The sequence below is a fragment of the Ambystoma mexicanum genome, chromosome 5p, assembly GCF_040938575.1.
Source record: "Ambystoma mexicanum isolate Mex_15411 chromosome 5p, UKY_AmexF1_1, whole genome shotgun sequence".
In the NCBI taxonomy this organism is placed as follows: Eukaryota; Metazoa; Chordata; class Amphibia; order Caudata; family Ambystomatidae; genus Ambystoma; species Ambystoma mexicanum.
The window spans coordinates 57,981,543-58,003,232 of NC_090930.1; the positions used below are offsets into that span (position 1 = coordinate 57,981,543).

General features: G+C 47.5%; 1 protein-coding gene across 12 annotated transcripts in view; it reads right to left on the reverse strand.

The window, feature by feature from the left end:
- Nucleotides 1-21,690, reverse strand: part of DLG3 (discs large MAGUK scaffold protein 3) — a 2,111,742-nt gene that overhangs the window by 23,809 nt on the left and 2,066,243 nt on the right. For all 12 annotated transcript variants that reach the window (XM_069612439.1, XM_069612441.1, XM_069612436.1 and 9 more), the window contains 2 exons: nt 10,045-10,154; nt 9,620-9,711 (listed from right to left, as the gene is read on the reverse strand). In XM_069612439.1, coding sequence (XP_069468540.1) covers nt 9,620-9,711; nt 10,045-10,154 — 202 coding nt within the window. The remainder of the gene's footprint in view (nt 1-9,619; nt 9,712-10,044; nt 10,155-21,690) is intronic.

Consider the following 21,690-nt stretch of genomic DNA (forward strand, 5'->3'; position numbering starts at 1 on the left):
GAAATGAAGACGACACTGGTTCATGAACGTTGCGTACTTCTTGGGGTCCCCTGTAAATCATTCAGGTGGAGCTAAAGGAACTGCCCCAGGAAGGGTTATTTGTATTGGATTGGTGGAAGAAGTTGGTAAAGGTGCTGGCGGAATGTTACCAGGCAATGGGGTCTGTCCTGCCTGTGATTGGAGCAATTGTCTAATTATTTTGTCGGTACGATCCTTAGTAACAATCAAATCCCTCCTAAGAGCGTTGGTTTCTTGCCTCGCTGATGTACTTCAGCGATAATTGTCCCAATAACTGAACTAACTGGTCAGTCTCTGAAGTCTCCATGACACCCAGGTGGATAATATTATTGAGGCTTTGCGTTCCGTTACGCTCACCTGGTATCCACAGGGACGCCACCCAGACCTGGTTGGATGATTTGCATTCTCCAACCCTCTCCCGGTCCCTTTGTAAAGCCTCTGGTTAAAGATGGGTCTGCAATATAGGAGAGCTGGATTCAATACCAGATTGTCTTTGTTTTCCCACCTTCCTTGGCCTCAACTCCTTCCTCCCCCTTGGGCCTTCTCCTCACCTTAATATTGTGAAAGGTGGATTCTCCGGCATCAAAGAACTGGAAACGGTGAGCGTTACGATGCCCACAGCAGAATAACGCAAAGCATGTTCTGCTGTTTGGGTGTGGTTTAAATAGTCTCAGGTAAAGTAGTCCAGGTAAAATAGTCCCAGGCCTGCCACACCCAAAAGACTAGACCGCATAGCTTAGTTCCTAGTAACTGAGCTATGTGTGCGCCTACATGTTGGCTGAACCCCCTAAGAAATTAATCCCATTCCAATGTTGGTCTTCATGATGGTAATGAGCCCCAAGAGAGTCTTGGATGAGGTGTTAAGGCCTTTGACCTGGCCCTAACTGGAAGGCTGACTTGCCAGTGAGGGCCAAGGGCAAGGGTCATGACAGTTACAATTTCTTTTTCTGATGGAGCTTAGCCTTGTGGGGGTTTAGATGAACACAAGAAAAGCAAAATACTCAATGTAACAACTCTACAATATATCCTCATCGCCTGCCACAAGTGTTAGGCAAGATTGTATGTAGTAACCCTGTGGGAGACTACACCAGCATTGTCCTCTTGGCAATAGGTGCCCCAACCTTTGGTATAGGCCTCTACTACACAAGTTGGTAGAGTGACTGAACAGCAAGGCTCATCTCAAGAGGGGGCAATGTAAGCTGTAGGGTTGCAACATAGAGATTCACAGTGACATGTATTCAAATAACACTTACACTCAAGGTTTCTTGATGAAATAAATATTTATTAATTTAACAGTCAGTTGTAAAATAAGCCTTCTTTAGGAGGGAGCAAATATGTAACACTTTAATATACTTCAGAAATACACACGCTCAGTTTCAGTAAATAAGTAGATAACCTTTTGGGATGGCACACAGTCACTTCCTACACCCTAAGGTGACTTCAATTGTTAGGACACTGTGGACATTAATATATCACTAGTGCAATTAAAGCAGTACTGCGAGTTGTGGCAAAATGAAAAGGTTGGGGAAAGAAACAAAGATTAACAAGTTTCTCAAAACAGGCAAGCACTGTTCAATGCCCCAATGCAAAGTAGATTAACCCTTTCCCAGCTACACAAGTAAGGTATGTATGACTTTTTGGAGGGACAGTTGAACACAAAGTCAAAGGGTAAGAAGAGTCTTCGGGGAGACACGACAGCCAATGTCAATTGAGCAAAGTCTAGGGAAGCTGAGCACTTCTTGAAAATTTGCAAAAAAGTCTTGCACAAAGTTAAAGTTTGTTGGAAAAGAAATCACTGTTGGGCCACAAGCTGGGAGGCTTGAGAAGGGCAAAGCTGCAAGCAACTCTGCAAAAGGCAGCAAATGCAAGTCTCAACTAAGTCAACTGAGAGCAAGCAAGCGACACACAACAAGAAGTACCCCTGGTTAACAGTACCTTGAGACTTGAAGAAAAGGTTCCAGCTGGCTTCTGTTCCTGTTGTAGGTCCTGCAGATCCTGTTCCTGGGCCTCAGTCATGGGGATAAGAGATGACGTCTGGGGACTCTTGCGCTACGATTCGAAGGACGGCGGCAGCAATGGACAAACTTCAGATCAGCTGAACTTTTGCGGTTTCAGCTACTCGCAAAAAGCATCACTGCAGTTCTTGGACACCTCGTGGACTTTCCTTGCTTCTGGGGTCCAGCACTCTTGAGGTGGCTCAGGCTTGGTTAGTTCTGCTTCGAGCGAGTCCGAAGGATCTTCCTGGAGCTCGGGTCCGGCTTAAAAACAATGCACTCATTTCTAGAGATTCTGTCCCCTGGCACTCAATTCCCGGGAGGATAGCTCAGTGGCAACGTGTGCGCCTTGGCAGCAAGACGACACGAAGCAACACAGGTCTGATCCCCTGGTCCGTGCTTAGAAACCTCTGGTTGTATAAGCGCGTTATAAGTATGCAACTAAGACAAAATAAATAAACAATTACGCAACTAAAAAAAATACTAACAATTCCTGTAACAGCGCCTTGATGCCCGCGGGCTGTGTGAGCGCTTTAAAAATGCAAATAAATTCCAGCATCCGTGAAGTACAGCCAGCAGGGAGAGGGTTTTCAGGCAAGTTCATCTTGGGGCTGATTGATCCCACCAACCCAAGAGGAGAAGTCGTCCTTGCAGGGCTCTGCTTGTCGATCAGAATTCGGAGCTTCAGTAATTCAGCAGCACTTCACCGGGCAAACCAACGGTCCAGGAGTTACAGCAAGCTTTGTTTCCAAGTTCTTCGGATTCCTTCGTCCAGCGGTCGACTTTCCCTTCCTTGCAAAAGATCTCGCCTTTTATGCAAGTTTCTCCCATTCATTTGCAGCCTAGCTGTCACTCTCACAGAAGGGTGGCGGTTCTCCAAGGACAGCCAGCCAGCCAGCCAATCACCTTTGGATGCATTCCTGTAACCAAGGAGACTAAACACAAGGAGTTTTGGGAACCTCCCTCGCTTCCTGCCCTGACAGACATGCTGGAGCCAGAGGCGGGCTTCAGCAGTGGACCCTGCCAAAGACCAAACGAACAAAGGGACCAAACCTGCTTTGGCACGCAAACCCTCAAGAAGGACCTTTTCAACAAGGAATGGCGGAAAAAAAAAGACCAGGGACATTGTCAAAATGGGCACCCATGGGTGCAATAATGCAGCGGAGGATTGAGCCTGCCGTAAAAAAAGCACAATGGTAGGAAAAAGTAAACCACGGCCACCAGCCATTAATTGTAGAAAGGGTAACAAAAATGTTACATGAGAAATTAGACAAAGGAGATACTAGGTAACCCCTCCAGCACTCTATGTAAGATAGTGTGGGCTGGTCTATAAAGTTACAAAAGGTAAGTACAGTCAATTTCACTTTACTGCTCTTGGAAACAGTAGTTTATCGAAGAGAAGGTATTTAAACCTATTGAGAAATCCAAAGGACTTCTCTGTCACACTGCACTGAGGGTGCTGTGTGTCACAATGTAAAAAGATGATGCCAATGGAGTTGACTCCAAAACCAAAAAAAACACATAGTTCAAATCAAAGAAAAACACATGAGAGAGTGGGAAAAGGTCTCAATCTCTCCAGGATAAAAATGAAAAGTCCTACAGTCCAGCAAGAGAGCTTGGGGTCTCTAAGGTAGAAGGGAATTAGCACATTTCTGAGAATTCTCCCTAACAGAGATCACCCATGATTAGGTGGCTGCCAAGTGAGAGAAAGGATGCAGGTTTGTGATTGGAGGCTGACTTTGCAATCAGGTTCATATAGTGCTATAAGATAGGGGAATTTAAACTTTCTCAAATGCTGGCATGAATCCTAACAACAAAGACAACTTTTGGAAATTCTGCTAAGTCAATCTGGCCAAGATCACATTGAAGGAGAAGCGTTGCTGGGATTCAAGGACTCTGAACTTGGCTAACAACCCGGGGCAACATATGCAGTACACGCTCCTCTTTACCCAGCAGGAACATCTGGGTCAGAAGACTTTAAACGTCCTTCGAACATTCTAACTATAGGTCTGTTGGCTCTGAAGGTTACCCGCTTCAGTCTTTCAAATACTTTATTTGGACCAGGAAATCTAGATCTACAAGCCCTGAGACTTGAAATGTTCAAGATTTCCTTTCAGTGAGGGATTCTTCCTTTTCTTCACCAGAAAAATGGTTGTATAACCGGACCATATCTTGGACACATGGCACCTTTGACTTTCCAAACGTTTGCATTGGTTTTATATTTAAAAAAAACAAAAAAAAAACACAAGGTTATTGAAAATGAAACAAACTACGAAAATATATATCGCCATATTCAAATGTTCTAAAACTAATTTCCATAACAATATTCTACCAATAGCAGACATATCCGATCTCAGAATTTGCTTCAATCCGCCTTAAAATAGTACATTTTGGGAAATCGTACTCCTCCTGATAAGGGCCCCTGTTAGAAAAGAGAACATGGGGGAAAAAAAGGCCCCATTGCTTATAAACTCTTTTCCTGCTAAACTTGTAGGCCACTAGATCCTAAGTGCCAATGTTGCCCATTTGTAGGGAGTGAGGAGTCTGAATAAGGCAGCACACAGAACAAGTACTGGCAAAACCAACATAATGTAGGTACAAGTGTTCCAATATTAGTAAAACAAAGCAAGCAAAGTTCTTTAAGGGTCCTCCAACTAATCCCAACATCTAAGGGGAAGCCTGGCAGGGATGGAAGGCTGAGTGATAATCCTTGGTCAGAACTACACGGATCAGGCAAGGGCGAAGTAGGATGAGAACTTTGAGCCCTATAAACCCTATAGACGGAGGACCAGGAAGCGGTAGAACTATGCAGAACCCAACCCCTTTGCTCAGATTCCACCAGAAAGCACTTCCGAGATTTATGGTTGGGACACGCTGGGGCCACTCTGTGCATTGGTTCCATTGGCAGGGCTCTAGAGGTGGCTGGTGCAGAGGGATGTATGGTTGGGACACGCTGGGAGCACTTTGTGCATTGGTTCCAGTGACAGGGCTCTAGAGGTGGCTGGTGCAGAGGGCCTTTTCAGCTTCAGCATTTGGGTCCGGCTAGTTGGCAGTTCAGCGGACTGGGCAGCAGGATGACCCTGGCACGACAAGAGACCACTGCAATCCCGACTACCTTGATGGATCCCCAGGACCATGCATGCAAGAGAAGACTACCCTCATAGCAGACCAAGAAAGCTGGTCCTGCAAGAAGTCACTGTGCAGGAGAACTGCAACTACAGGGGGAGGTCTCTTGTCTAACAATTTGAGGGTCTGTAAAATCCCAAGTCTGAACTTGGGACAGCGACCGATGTCCTGAAGTAGCACAGGCGGGAGCTGGCCAGTCCAGTGGGGGCCCGGGGCCCTTCATAAAGCTTCAAAGGGCTGGATCCTCAAGCAGGGTTTGAAACTGGTGGTTCCCATCCGCCCAGGGCTTTGAGCACTGAGGGAGGCCTTCAGGATATCAGACAAAGGAGCAGGATTCGCTGGTACTTTGCCTTAAGCAGTGCTGGTTGGCTACAATGAAGATCCAGAGGTTTGCAGCGGGAACCCATTTCATAGGGGGTCTTGGCTCCAACAACGATCTAAATAATGGCTGCAATAGTAATAGTCCTCTTATTATAAATTCAAGCTCGAGTCACCCCAGAACCCACCAATAGTAAGGATTCAAACTGGCAAGGGCTGTCCAATCTTTGACAGCCCCCGTTCACCACATCTTCCCAGCAACAGATACTTTTGCAAGGATGTGGACTGGGAATAGACAGTCCCACCCATGACATGCAACCACAAATATAGCACTGCTTATCCTGGGAAAGCCAAGAATGCCCAGGAAAGGGAATATACAAACCTGGGAGGGCAGGAAGCCCCAAGAGACAAGATTGCCAAAGGACAGGGCGACATGTCACGAACTGCCATTTTTAGAGTACATGGTACTCTAAAAGGCAGTATGCAATAAAATGTAAAATTTTATGAGAAAAGTAAAAAAACATGGTAGAAAAAGATCTGCTGTCACCGGCCCACTCTAGACACATCATGTAAGTCACAGAGATGTTACTTAAAACAAAAGAAAGGGATACAGAGTATCCCCTGAAGCGAATAAATGAAAGGCGATGGGTGCAGCTCAAAAGAAACAAAGCATTTCGTAATGCAGAGACCATCACATCGATGAGCAGCAATCCTCATCTGCCGGGGTGTCCATGACTGCTCACTGGAAGAGGTGGCAGGAGAGCTCATAACAAGACCAAAAAGCTAAGGGGGCGGCGAGGCTTCCATAGACGTCTATGGAGGCAAAGCAACAAAAAGAAAAACCTTTCTTACATTTCTGTACCTGGGTGGTAAGTTGGGAAAATGGTCAGCACCAGTAGGCATGGTGCAGAGGAAACTTGTGCTTCAATGCCTTGTCTCTAAAAAATAAAACAAATGGTACAGGCATCCCACCAGCAATGATTACAGTAATAAATGATCGAGTTAGGTAATTAAACATGGATTTAGAAAGATACAGGTGCATGGCAGAATATGGCAACCCTGCCACAAAAGTTGCACGTCAAGACAAATAGCAAACAAAGTGTCCAAGAGTAGTGGACAGTCCCATCCCCTGCACTCTTGGGTTGGGATACCAACCAATGCTAAAGGAATTTTAATGTGGTCAGTATACATTTATGAAAATAGTAGAAAAAAAACAAACTTGAAAAAAAGGTTACAATCACAAAAAGCTTTTTTGATTAGGCAATATATAAAATCCTCATAGTAAGCCACAGAGCGTTTTGAGAATCTCTCCCCTCATCAGGAGCGCATTCAATAAAAAGCTTCAAATATCCACGATTCAATCTATAAAGAAATCAACAGATTAATGGATGGTCTACATCAAATCCGAAAATTAACAAAGTCACCTCCTATACGAATGGAATAAAACTTTCTTAAACTATTGACACTCATTGGGCGCAGCACGAACGCCTGCAAATCACTGGGAGTTAATCCATGGGAGACCTCAACATGTGCAGGGTCAGAACTGTGAATGTGACCGGGTATATGGCAAGGAAAGTGGTAGAATAGTCTAGGGCATCTTTGTATGATTGGAAAAGCATGCATGGTATGAAGTTATTTTTGTCAAGTAATCTACAAAAATAATGGTCTGAGGAGCACAAATACCTACCCTAGAAATCCCCTTTCTATCCAAACCACGAGTCTCTGTCCCTCGACCCAGTTTTCCTAAACACCCCTACCTGGCCATTCAGCACAAACCAAGACTTGGCTCCCCTTTGGGGTCATGACCCACCCAGTTTCTAGTACAGCAACTATAACATGGGGTCTGTTCTTCTAAGAAGGCGCCACAGAAGAACTCTCCACGGTTCAGCCCCATTTAAAGATGACAGAGGGCAAATCCAGCGGAGACTACCTTAATACGGTTCTAGCATTCTTGTTCTGACACAACACTTGGGCTCAAAGTGATAAATATTTCACAGTTTTTTGTGGTTTCGTGCTAGTGGCTAGCTTGATCAGTGAGTCACATCTTGCTTATTCCAGCAAGGATGACGTTTAAACGCTCCATGCCGTAGCCCTTGTGATTAGACCCTCAATACGGACAAGCTCATCGGGTGTTTGCTCTTGAACGGCGTGAAGAAGTTTTCATACGTTCCCTGCCAGTCTATAGTCTATGTGCAGAGCTTCCTTTAGGTTCTTCCCTACTCTTTCAGTGGTAGTGGGCAGAACAATCAAGCTTCATTCTTCGGGGAGTGGTAAAGTACAGTTGCATCAGTCTGTCTCTTCTTCCCACCTGAATCACCCCCCTCAATTTTTGCCCCCCCTCCTGCTGACTCTCTTGCCACAGACTCTCGCTCTCCCCTCCCCAACCCTCCCTCTCGCCCCCTCGCTGACCTCTCCCTCTCGCCGACTTCTCCCTCTCGCCCCCTCCCCGACTTCTCCCTCTCGCCCCCTCCCCGACTTCTCCCTCTCGCCCCCTCCCCGACTTCTCCTCCATACCCGATACTTATTTTGACCCCCATCACACCGTCCCTACTCTCATTTCACACCCGACTCGCTCTCACCCAACTAATAAAACATTCAGATATTTGGGAAATATACGGGTTAGAAAGTTGTGTGCGGAAGAGATCTGCATTTGTGAGAGGAGGTTGCATGTTACTGGAAAGCTGCAGAGAAGGTAGCCTTTGGCTTGGAAACAATGAAGGACTCCACCGGACGAGCCCAATGATGGCGGACTGAAAGAAACGTTACAGGGGTTACACTCCAGGAGTCTGGTGCAGTGTTGGGGTTCTGGTTACCAGGGGAAAAATCTGCAGAAGTCGCTAGATATTGAAGACTGGAAAAAGTGAGGAGTCGGAGACAAAAGACCCGCAATATGCCAATTAGGCTTTTGAAGTGCATTCAAAGGGTCCAGGGTACTCTGGTGCAGAGGTAATTTCCGGTGTTCGCAGTAGTGCATCTAGGCAACAAGTACTGCAGGCACCCCCTCTGATGTTGGAAAGATGAGACGTAGAAAATGTAAAGTAGATCAGAGAACCTCACCCATGATGCAAATCAAGTTGGTGGATTTAGGTGCACCAGCGGCAGGGACACAATGCTGACCCTTCGGAGAGGATACGTGAGGCTCCAGTAAAGACTACACAGGAGGCAGGAACAAGGGAGATCCCTCAGAGGCTGTATTCTGGGGACAGCTTAGCTGACAAGTCCTGAGATGGAGCAGCACTGAAGGGCTGGAACAAGGGCACCTGGCCTCCATCAGTTCAGCAGAAGCTCCCCTCTTCTAATGAAGGGAATGACAGTCCAGGAGCTTTACAGTAGCTCGAAAGACTGCGAAGTAGGACTTTTCAGCCAGATTAAGGAAGGAATCGCCTGAAAATAGTCTCCCCTGTTTGGGAAGAAGCAGAGAAGGCTTCAGGAGTCGGCATCATAGCTTCCAGCAAGAAGACATCAGTATAGTCTGTTTCTAAGCTACTTTAGGAGCAGTTTCAGTAATAGAGTGAAGACTAGCTCTGGGGCGTCCCATAAACCTCCCTTCCCCTAACACATGCCGACCTTTAACCCCCACACAAAGGACCCCAGCCCTAAATAAATACACCATTGAAAGTTTTATCATTCTCCTTACAAGTCGAGACTCGCCTTATTCCTATGTTCACAACAATCAGGTTGGTCACACATAGGGGTGTGGATGGGAGAGCCCCCACAGAGTTAAACTGCTCACCTTCATTCAAAGATGCTTTGGCGAGCTATAGGGCAGAGCTCACAGGCAAAACAGTCAAAAATGGAAGTTCACTCTTTGAAAACGCGAAGAAATACCCCAAAGACAACGACTAGGACACAGTACTTCAAAACACTAGGTGGACTTTTTGCTCATGCTCAGTGAGCAAGTAGCTACTAATGCAGTGAAATGGCCAAAGAACGATGCAGGCTATAAATAAATAGCTGCCACCAGTCTGTCTAGGTGAGAATAATCATCAACAGAGAAAATGGGACATCGTGGGGGTGCCCCTGGCCAAGTGTTGCAGTTGGTTCCAACTAAGCAACTTTTAGATTAGAAAGCCCCATATAAATTGTATCGCTCTCTACCCGCCTCTGGCTGTTCATCTATCATTGCCATGTACCCTTTAACAGTGAAATGTGTAGGTCCTCACCTGTGAAAAACTCGCCAAACTCCTGCTCCAGTTTCATGGCTTTATCAAACATCTTGTTTGCTTGCTCGTAGGTCTGTCTCCGATTCATTTCCCTAGGAGAAAGAAACCATCAGTGTTTTTGGATTTTGAATCGTCAAGAAGCAGAGTTAATTTGCTACCAGTTTCTGCTCCTTAGCTAGCCATAGCAGGACACACTTCCCATGGAGATGGCTGCCCTCAAACTGAATTAAGTCCTCACTGACCCACAAGTTACCACCCTTTCACATACAAAATGTGTTTGCCAGTGTGTTCACTAGTGAAAGTGCAAACGCACACAAAAGTTAAGGATCCCAACCCCGAGCCCACATCTGGTAGGGTAGGAGCAATACTGAATACAATGGGAGGGGAAAGGATGCTACAGACTGCAGAAGATAACGATCACTTACATGAGGGCTTCGATGGATCTTGGCTTGATGAAGATGGCAACTGGGAAAAGTTGTGCTTGCTGCAACCTTTTAATAGCATTGCCAGACACGTCCAGAATACAGTGCTTCCCCTAAAACAGGAGGAAATACTTCAGCAAACTCACTGCTACAAGCAGCTAAAACACCAGCGCTGACAGTCAACATGAAGCATGGACATAGTGTAGTAGTATCTTGCAATCTCTTAGCATAAATTAATTTCCCTAAATCCGACCCTAATACTGCTTAGGGAAGTACCAAAACTAGGTGTCCAAGCGGTATTTGAATAACATTTGACTAACATTCACACATTGGTTAGGAATCCTTTTAAATGTTCCCATTGGAAGCTAAATCCATGTTGAAGCAGATTAAGACAGAAAAGAACAGAAGACAAATATGGGAAAGCAAACTTTTGTTTTAGTAATATTTGCTATTTATAAACAGCTTTACACGCTAGTGCCCATACATTCAACAATGCACACAGCTGCCCGTGCACCTCTTGAAAAAGCTACTCAAGTGCAACACTTTTGCCAGTAACTCAACGTTGCCTGGCTCCTCTTCTAAAGACAGACTTGTGATCCACAACATTCCCAGTGTTAACATTGGTTACAAACCCAGTCATCCGCACCACACTCCCAGCAGCTTTGACGACAGAGGTAAGAAAATAGCCTATTCCACCCAGTGACCTTGTTCATCCAAGGAACTGATCGCTTGAATCGTTCATTTTCTCTGAAATGAGATACTCCTAGGCAGAGACACTGTTTCAAAGAGTGGTGAACTGCTCTGCCATGTCAGCCCACCGACTATGCTCCCGAGCCATCAAAGGCCACTCTTTCCTTCTAAAAGTCTTTAAAGCTATTCCTGGCCAGCCCCAATATCTGCTAAACTAAATCTCTGGTCAGGGAGGGACTGGGCCATCAAAACGTCCAGGGCACCAATGGAAAAGTGGCCCACAGTTGCAAATGGCTATTCATTTTGCGACACCGCGTCCGGCCGCAAGGCTTTCAGGCAGTATCACTACATATTATCCCCACCAAAAATATCGCTGTATATATGGTCGTCTGGAACGGCCATATGCAATATTTTTGGGGGGGCGGGAGTTACAAAGTGTGCATTTTAAATATTATTTATTCAGCAACACTGGTCAAAACTACTACCTGCAGAGTGCATTAACTCCTCAGACTGGTCCAAATTAGCCAAACAAGTGGTCCACTTGAGCTGAAAAAGTGGCCCACACCAGCATTTCGTGTTTTTGGTTCAGCCATGGGCCCATTGCTCTATAGGCCTGTTCGGGCCCGTCTCTGGTTAATCCTTACAGCGCATCATGTGTGGTAAGTATGCGTAATCCCGAGAATATGCCTGCACTGAGGTGAGGTCCTTCATTACCTGCCTGCAGTTGTAAAGCACTCCTAAGGATTGCTCAGCTTTCCGCACCCTGGAAAGTGCTTCCTGTAAAATATATACAATTACGAACCTCGCAGCCACCGTCAACCAATCAGGATGCAGAGAACAAAGGCTACCTCCAGCAGCACTAGTCAGCATTCTCTGCTACTCCGTGTTCAGTGCCAGCGACCAGCTCCCCCCTCCCCCCAACACCGACACACTCTTCTGTATCACCCCCACTTGTCTGTTCAACGCCTGCAAGCCCGATACCTCACTGTCCAGTGATCCCTGCCCACTTCCCCACAAGCTCCAGTAAATGGCCTGGTCCACTGGGGCTCCGCCAACCTGTCTTGTGCAGTCCAACGGGCACAAAGGCCAACTCATTGTGTGCAGTGCTACTTCCTCCACCACAGCAATTTCCCCTTCCTGCCTCCTCGAAATGCATCCAGCTTGGACTAGGTGCTAATGGGCCTCATTAGCTGTACGGTGTCATAGGTGGATTTCAATGCCTGTAACTGCCCTTGGCCTTCCATGTAGGCGCTTGGTTTGCTTGGCCTATTCACCTCAGGCATTGGCCGGGAAATATAACGCCCACCTCCAAATCCCCCCTCAGGCTCGTGACTATTAACATATCATTAGAGCAGGTTTCCATCTAATCAGCAAGCTTGGAATGCAAGCCATAACTGCCTCTAAATGCCTCTGTTAATGTTCTTTCTGGCGCTGCACTCTCCCTAGCACTCTGATGCAAAGGGACTGCAGAACCAAGAGCTGTACTAGCGATCCACGAAGAGGGTCAGTTTGCAGGGGCGATGAGGCATCCGTGGAACATCAATCAGAATAAACATTAACGAGAAGGGAGTCACTTGTTCTTCTAAAGGATTCCTTCCTCCCCCAGATTCCTCATCTATGATCAACTCCCAAAGGACCTCTACCAGAAAACTCTGACACTGCTCTACCAAAGTGAGCATCCTGCCCCGACTGGAAATGCAAGCAGCAATGTTTGGCAAACATGTGCAGCAAGGCCGACATAGATGCTTGGCAAATGTCCAGGAGAAGGAGCACCCTCTGCATGACCGAGGTGTCAGCAAGGAAGCTTGTTGAAGGAGCCCTGAGCCTTTCTGGTACATCCTCAATACCTATGCCATCACGTCACCCCCCTCTCTTCCCCAACAACCTATACAGCTGTACCCCCTCCTCTGTGCCACTCTGTATCCTACCCCCTGCTGTGTATCTGTTACCTCTGAAAAGCACTCTGCTGTATATCTGCATTGTTGTATACGTCTGTAAAGCGCTCTGTTGCTTCTCGAAAGCTAGGTCCGCGCTAAAGAAATCCCATAATCATCTTCACCAGCAAGACCGTAGCATTCGAGATGCAGAAGAATGATCCAACTTGACAGGGTCCATTTAGTCACAACATTACCAGCATCACCCACAAAAGGCTGATCTTGGTCCCTTGTCCGAGACACGTAGCAGTTGAGGGACTGCGCGGTGCACAGACGATGGAATCGCTACTCTGGCTTGAACAGAGGAGGTGGAGGAAAGAACACAGGAAGATGAATCTTTTAAAGACAGATAAAAATTCGAGTCCCCGCTTGGAAGGAACTCTCTAAGTCACCTTCTCTTAGGAGAAACCAAATAAGGAGGTTTACCAGACAACCCCTGGAGCTCACTAACCCATCTTACAGAAGTGATGGCTATCAGAACAAGCACCTTATGGGTGACCAACCCAAAAGAACAGGAATGCAGGGGCTCAAACTGAGTGCCCATAAGGAATGTTAGCACTAAATTCTAACCCCACGACGGAACAAACTGGTGCAAAGGAAACTTTTCACACAATCCCAGCAAAACTACATAACTGTGGGAATCAAAGAATGAACCTTGCGCAGAGGTCCTTTTGAAAACAGATGGTGGCCAGGCACCCCTTCCCAGTGTGAATCTGCAGGCCTGACTGGGCCAATGAAAGTAGAAAATCTAACAGAGGTTGTGGGACAAAGATCCCTTTGCCAGCACCATGCCGAAAAGCAGGCATAAAGAGACAGGTCTCAGAGTCGAGAAGAGCAAGTCCAGGACGTTCCGCGACAGATCGCAATCCCTGTATCTCAGCCACTCGGAATGCAGATTAGCATGAAGGTTCATGCTGCGGAGGTCCGGATGGAAGATCCTGCCTGTCCAACTCTGAAAGCAGATTTTTATGGTATTTATTGAGTGTGGACCTAGCTTTGAGAAGCAACGGAGCGCTTTACAGAGGTATTCACCAATACAAATATATAACATAGCGCTTTACAGAGATAACAGAACAGATATACAGCAGTGGTTAGGATACAGGGGACACAGATGTGGTACAACTGTACAGGGTGGCTGGGAGGAGAGACGAGACGACATCTAGCCAGTCAGGGCCTGCTCAGAGCCTTATGGGGATGCTCGAGTGAGGTGCTACCCCGCCCCCCCAACTTGGTCAGCAGCTGGTTTCTTCTGGGAGTTATCAGCATAATACCGCCTTTCCCAGCCATCTCTATCTAGGCCGCAGTACCTTCTGCCGTAAGAGGCAGATTCACTCTCATTAGAAACGTGCCTGGGAGGGAAGATGGCTTGTCCAGCAACCACAGGTATCACTTTCTCCGAGCCCAGTCCTGAGCCATCAGGATTAAAGAGGAGCTGAACAGGTCGACAGTGAGTGATTGATGGGAGGGGGAGACGGGGGGATATGAGTGGGGAGAAGGCGATTAACAAGACACGCTACTGTGCAAATTTGTCAGCGACAAATTTAAAAAGCAGCGGTGGGGGGAGGTGGGAGAAGAACAAGGAGGGGAGACAGACAAGCTGCTATCAAAAGTCACAGGAACAAATGATAAGAGTAAGTGCTAAGAGGGGGAAGACAGAGGAGGGAGAAATAAAGTGGGATGGGGAGTAGGAAGATGGTAGAAGAAGAGGGATTAATGGAGGGGGGAGGGGGCAGAAAGGCAGATACGAGGGGCAAGGGGGTACACAGAGCCAAAAAGGGGGGACAAGGCAGGGGGGGGCACACACTCCCTCACAAGTGGCATGGGGGAACAGACAATCAAGGGAGGTGCAGGGGGGCACAACAGGCGCTAAGGGGGGAATGGGGCATACAGACATTCACGGGGGAAAGGGGCAAACAAACACTCCCGGGGGGCATGGGGCAAACAGATACTCAAGGGGGGCAAACAGATACTCAAGGGGGGCGATCCGGCGTTCCGTGGTGGACAGGGAGTAGACAGGGGCCTTTGTCGTGGGCCTTGGTAGTCCAGGGCCGGCTCCTGCCTCCCGGTTGCCCCGATTGGCCTTTCAAGGCCAGGCAGCCAATGGGGCGCAGGGGGGAAGGGGTGCAGTGAGGCAGGACCAGGCAAAACAGAGCAGCCATCTTAGCAGGCCGTTAACACAATGAGGCATCAGGAGAAAAGGATGCAAATGAAACGAAAATTCGGGTAGAGGATTCTAGGCAGGGCAAGGAATATAGTTCCACAATCCTCAGGCTGCCTTTGCAAAGAATGCATAATTTCAGATGAGATGACTTCATAAAATTAGTGGGCTTACACCATCAAAGTGCGTGCGCTGCAAACTTGAATAAACGCAGGTGAAGAGTTGCAGGAGCCCAAGGCAGCGTGGCTCCTTCCACGTTGCTGATGAAGACTGAAGGAGAGTCAGTTGACAGGATACCTCACTGGATCTGGACATGTTACCAACACAGACTCTGGGGAAAGCCACAGGCTTTCCCTTCCAGCGCCTATTGACCAAGCTATTGGAGACTGGGGCTTTCAGCCACATCCAGACCAAAGGTTCAGAAATTAGGAATTTCCCCAAAGAAGTCTATGGGGAAGGTGAGGAGTTGTTGGAACTGGCCCCCACCTTTCACACAGACCCCCCTAGGTAAATCCCCATTTTCATAGGGCATACTGTTTCTAGCTTTAAAGGGATAGCATTCCCCCTCCTACGTTAAAAAAGTTGACCATCTTTGTCATGAATACTCCCATAAGGATTCAAAAATACTCCCACAGGAACTGCCATGGAAGGAGCTAGTGCTGGTCCCTCGATGTTGGAAGAAAGAGCGGAATGGCACTGTGGTCGCTCTTCAACTGAGGGAGCCTGTAGGCATGTTGAAGCTGTCCCACACAGGGTCCCTACCAGTTCATCCAAGCACTGTCGATCCAGATGGTGCCGCCAAGGTTGAGGCTGTTGGTGCCTTGGCAAAGATGACTGGCATGCTTAGCCTAAATGCCTCTTGGTGGACCATTCCTCCGGGGCAGACGACTGGGTTGGAAACGATACCTGTGTTGCGGTCTCCTTCGAGTAGTCCCTGGAGTGTTGACTTTTCTTCAAGAATAAGATTATTGCTGGGTTAGTGGGTACTCTTGTCCTTCCGCGCATGGGTACCTTGAATGTGTTCTTCCGACATCTTTTTTCCGTGTGAAAGAAGGTTAATCGTTTCCTGGCAGACTTCTGGATGTCCTTCAGGTGACATGGACTGCACAACCCATAAAAACAGTAAAGACTGATCTCCTGTGAGGTCAGGGAGGGACATCCGACACCTGACTTCCTGTGGGAGTGGCTTTGGCTTAGTCACAGTTCTGGTGACCAACCACAATGGCTGGCTGGCCTTTGGTCAGTCCCTTTGTGCAAAAGCATTTAGGCTTTCTACTGCCCCTGCTTTTCTCCTGCTCTTTTCTTCCTGCAAGGTGGAGGTCACAGGCCTGCCGACCTGGAGATGGAGTTTTCCAGCACATCCCGCCATTTTTAAAGCCCTCACTTGGCAATACTTGCTAAGTGTAGTGACTTGGGCATATTCCAGTTTGGAGATTTTGCCACCAGTCTGGGATTCCTGAAGATTTCTGGTGACTGCCCACATCTGCTGGGTCAGGCCCTCTACTCTGGAACCATGTTCTTGTCCGTTTACTAAAGCATCACACTGTTTCTTGCCCGGGTCCTCCACTTGGCTGTAGGTTGCTCCTGGTGTCCAAAGAGTGGCTGAGGCTTCATCACTCCAACATTCTTTCAGCTTAGGATGTCAGACATTGCCTCCAGCAGTCTTCTCCATTCTGGGTCTGTTTTCAGCGCTGCCCTCATCTTTTGTGCATCAAACTGCCAGGAGGTCCTGGGGTCCTCCTCGTTGAAATCTCCAACCCAGGTTTGTGCATCAACGTCCTGGGAAGAGCCTTTGTTCCTTTAATGGGTCGCTGTGATTTCTGTTGGCTCAGGGTGGAAGTCCCTGGGAACCAAGTTCCTGAAAATCACACCTGGAGAAAAAGTGATTTTTACTCACTGGATGGTTTTGCACTGCTGGAGCAGTTTCCGCCAAAATGACTGAAATGAGTACTTGCCTTTGGGCCCTGGGATTAGCGATTATTGAGATACTCACCCCCAGGTGTCCCTCTGAGATTCCTTGGAGGCAAGTCTTTACCACATTTTCTGTAGATTTCCATTTAGGGTACTCCTGTTCTGCTGCATCTTCCTATGGCCATCTTCTGACCTCTGGAACATGTCTTTGGGGTCACCACTGGCCTTCTCTGGGGTTTCTTACCAGAGTCTGCACCTGCAGGGTCAAACAGACATACCCCTACTAAGGCAGATGGCCCTTTAAGTTCTCCCAATTATTCCTATGGAGCTTTGAACCGGTTTTGGAATTGACTTTGGGGTATTAGCAGCCATTGAACTTTATTCCTGGATGTCACGGGGGCTAGCGAGTTCCTGATCAATCCTTATTTTTTTTTAACTTACCTCCGATTTGTAACTATTTCAAGTCATGTTCTACTTTTCTGCAATGGGACTGCATTTTTAACATAGTCACTTAACTTTGCAACTCTATACATTTTTCCATGAAATGCATGAACAAAATAACTGTTGCTAAAAGGTTACTCTAATTCTTGAAAGCATTTAGCGTTGGTTTAAAACGGGTTTCTGCCTCCTAAAGCATCGACCCATTATCAGGTGTGCATATGCATTACTTTTAATGTTATGGCCTAGGGGATTCAAATGATTGTGGATTACAGTCATATGCCTTAGAGGGATTTTTAAACATTTCCTACTAGTAAATTGCCTGTTTCCCCTTTCTCCCATGTGCGTTCGGTGCTGACCACCATACTAGGTTTGGGACGTATCTTTAGGACACAGGACAACATTGTGCAGGCCCACAGAGGACTTACCTCCTTGTTGGGTTTTATGGTTCCCTGGCTCTGCCCAACCGCCTCTCATTTCATGTTGGGTGCTTACCTCTGGTAATGGGCCCACCTATAGATTACTGTTTTGATAATGACATGCATTACTTACCGTAACAGCATTTCTGATGGTTGTATCTGCTTAGATTCACATGCTGTGCATAGTCCGACATCCAGTGGTCACTGCAGAGTATTGCATCTTATTTTTCAAAAGTCAAGGGGGACATCGACATAGGCGTGTCTGTAATACTATCCTTATAGTGACGTGTAGTGTACCCAAAATCCCTCACGTGTCGAGGTCCCTCCGTTTGAATTTTTCTTCTGTCATGAGGGAGCCTTATGACTAACATGAGTACAGAAAAGAGAAAGTAATAAGACGTCTATGTTCCATCCATCCGAGCGGGGAGGAAGGGTGGGCGCATGTGAATCTAAGCAGATACAACCATCAGAAATGCTTTTACGGTAAGTAATGCATGTCTTCTGATGTTTGTTAATCTGCTTAGAATCACATGCTGTGCATAGACTAGCGAGCAGTACCGGGAGTTGGAGGTGGGTTGTGAGAAGGAACAGTAGAGAAAAGGTGTCTTATTACTGCTTGTCCCACCTGGGAATCAGATCTAGAGTGAGCATCTAAATAATAGTGTTTTGTTAAGGTGTGTACAGAACTCCATGTTGCTGCTTTGCAAATGGACTCTAGGGGAACATTTGCAATGAACGCTATGGATGCCCCAGTGCCTCGAGTAGTGTGCTCTAGGCTTGAAGGGCAGTTCTCTCTTAGCAAGAGTGAAACAGAGTGATGCACTGGACAATCCATCTAGAGATAGTGGATTTGGAGACTGCATCCCCTTCTCTTCCTGCCGCCACTGAGACAAAGAACTGATTAGTCTTTCTTAGTGGGCAAGTTCTTTCCATATAAAACATGACTGCCCTGTGCACATCCGAGTGTGTGTAGGCTTTTCTCCCCCAAGTTTGAAGATTTTGAAAGAACGTTGGTAGTTCTATAGACTGGTTGACATGAAACTTTTAAATTAATTTTGGTGCAAACCTAGGGTGTGTGCGTAGAACCACCTTATCTTTGTGAACTGTTACAAAGGGATCTAAGAGAGCGCTTGTAGTTACCTCACTCTCCTAATGGAGGTGATAGCTATCAAGAAAGCAGTCTTAAGAGTGTGATTCTTAAGGGTCGCTTTATGCATGGGCTCGAGGGGGAAGCCCATTAGCCTGGTTAACACAACATTCAGGTCCCATCCGGGAGCTGGGTTAGATATAGGAGGGTGAATTCTTTTCACTCCCTCCATGAAGGCTTTAATAACTGGAGCCTTCCACCGTGACACCTTATGTTGAGACGTAGTGTAGGCGGAGAGTGCAGCTAGGTGAACTTTAATAGAATTAAAGACTAAACCTGAATCCAGCAAGTGAGTCAGGTATAAAACAATGTGTGTGTGAGAGCAGTCAACAGTAGCAGTAGCGAGTGTTCAGTTTCCTAGTCTCCCTGAGAATGTCCATGCATCTCTGAGGCAGCTGCAAACGTCCAAATTCTATGACCTCAGGAGCCAGGCTGGCAAGTTCAGGGTTTGTGGGCATGGATGCTGCGTTCGGCCCCTGTCCTGTGACAACATGTTGTACGGGCAGGGTAATTTCACTGGAGGAGACAGTGACATCTCCATCAGATGAGCGAACCAGGGTTGGCGGGCCCACATGGGGGCCACCAGTATCATGGTAACTGGTTCCTGGTGCATCTTGTGCACTATTTTGTTGAGAAGGGGAGTCGGGGGGGGGGGGGGGGGGGAGGGTGGAGAAGCGTAGACAAATTTCCGTGGCCATGTTATCCAGAGGTCGTTCCCCTTGGAACGGTTCTGGGGGTACCTGGAAGCGTAATCTTGGCATTGGGTGTTCTCCAGAGTTGCAAACAGGTCGATCTCTGGGAAGCCCCATTCGGCGAAAACATTGGAGACAATGTCTTTGTGTAATCGCCATTCGTACTCTGCGGGTAGAGGGAAGTCTCTGCTGAGTCCGTCTGCCAGAAGATCGAGTTCCCCTGGTACATGTTGAGATAACTGGAACATGTGTTTGAGAGCCCACTTCCAGATGTTCTGGGACAGCATGGACAGTCCTGGAGAGCGAGTGCCCCCTTGCTTGTTCAGGTAGTACATGGCTGTGGTGCTGTCTGAGGATCAGAACTGTCTTTCCTTGTAGTTGTGTCTGGAAAGCCTTCAGTGCTTTGAAGACCTCCAACAATTCCAGCAGGTTTATGTGTTTGGGTGAGCCCCCCATCCTGTGAGGGATGCGTCTGGTTAGAGTGGCGTCCACTGCGAGGGTGGCGAAGGATTTCCACAACACGAAGTTTTCCCTCGACCACCACCCATAGCGAGAGAACCAAGGCTTGCGAAATGACCACTAGATTGTCCCATTGTCCGCTGGCCTGACACCACTGGCTGTTGAGCCACTCGTGCATTGGGCGCATGCGCAGGCGCACGTGAGGGACCAAATAAAAACATGACGCCATCATTCATAGCAATCGCATGGCTTTGCGTACCGTCACCTCTCGACCGGCTACATATTGAGGGATCTGAAACAGCATGTTTTGGACCCTCTCATTGGAGGGGAAGACTAGGCCGTCCTTTGTTTCAATTAGAGCCCCTAGGAATTGCTTGACTTGGCTGGGGCCTAGACTGGACTTCTTCTCGTTGATGGAGAAGCCCAGGTGGAACAAGAGGTCTATAGTCTTTTGGGCATTTGAGAAGCATGATTCATAAGAATCCCCCGTTATGAGCCAGTCGAGGTAAGGATAGACCGGAATGGACAACCTGCGCAGGTGTGCCGCTGCCACTGCCAGTACCTTCGTGAAAACCCTTGGTGCTGAGGCTATGCCGAAGGGTAGCACTTTCAACTGACAGTGTTTGCCTTCCATCATGAACCGGAGGTATTTCCTGTGCGCTGGCAACATTGAAATATGAAAGTATGTATCTTTCATGTCTAGTGTTGCCATGTAATCCTGTGTGAGCAGGGGGATTACTTCCTGCAGAGTCACCATCCAAAACTTTTGAGGTTTTTCAAATTAGTTTGCTGGGCGCAGATCTAATACAGGGCGCATGGTTAGATCCTTTTTGGGTACAAGGAAGTACACTGAATAAATACCCTCCTTTACCTGAGACAGTGGCACGACCTCTATGGCTCCTTTTTGCAACAGCGATTCCACTTCGTGAAGAAGGATGAGAAAGTGTTCTGGTGTGAGACGTCTTCCCTTTGGAGGTCTCAATTGGGACCGGCTGAAATTCGATCCAGTAACTGTGGGCTATTGTTGACAGTACCCAACGTTCTGTGGCAATTCCCTTTCATGCTTGCAGAAATGATGTTAATCTGCCCCCGACCGGAGATGCATGGGAGGAGACCCGAATCTTCGGGTCATTTGGTGGTGGGAGCCAGGGAGCCTCTCGGAGTAGGGCCCCAACCTCTTCCCTTGCCACAATGTTGTCCTCTACTGCACATTATAACCACTGGTTCCCTGAGGGGAGGACCAGTTGCTGGCTGAGGTGTATTGCTGTTGAGTTTGCCGTTGGCCACGAAAAAAGCGCCTATTGCCATATCCGCACTTATTAGGGGGTCTCCTGATTTGGTCCAGGGTCTTTAATCTTTCGTGCTCCTCCTTATCTGTTTCCAGTGCATCATCAACCGCTTTACCAAACAAGTTGGAATCCTCAAGGGGTTTGTTGATGAGGGACGCCTGTGTTTCTGGTTTGAAACCCGAGTTTCGGAGCCATGCATGTCTTAAGGAGTACGCCCTGGACTAAGGAACGGCGAGCCGTTTCCGCAGCATCTAAAGTATTCTTGATTATGCTTTGGTTGACTTGAGTGCCTTCTGAGACGGTGGCCAATAAGCGGGTACGAAAGGGCTCAGGGACTTCTTGTAAACCTTTGCGCAACAGGCCCCATTGGGCATCAGCGTAACTAGCCAACAGAATGGGATTGTTGGCAATATGCGTGGTGAAAGCTGCAGAGGATGTAATCCTTTTCCCTAGAGCATAGAGCTTTTCCCCGTCTTTATCGGGAGGTGCCTCACTGGTAGACAGCAGAAACC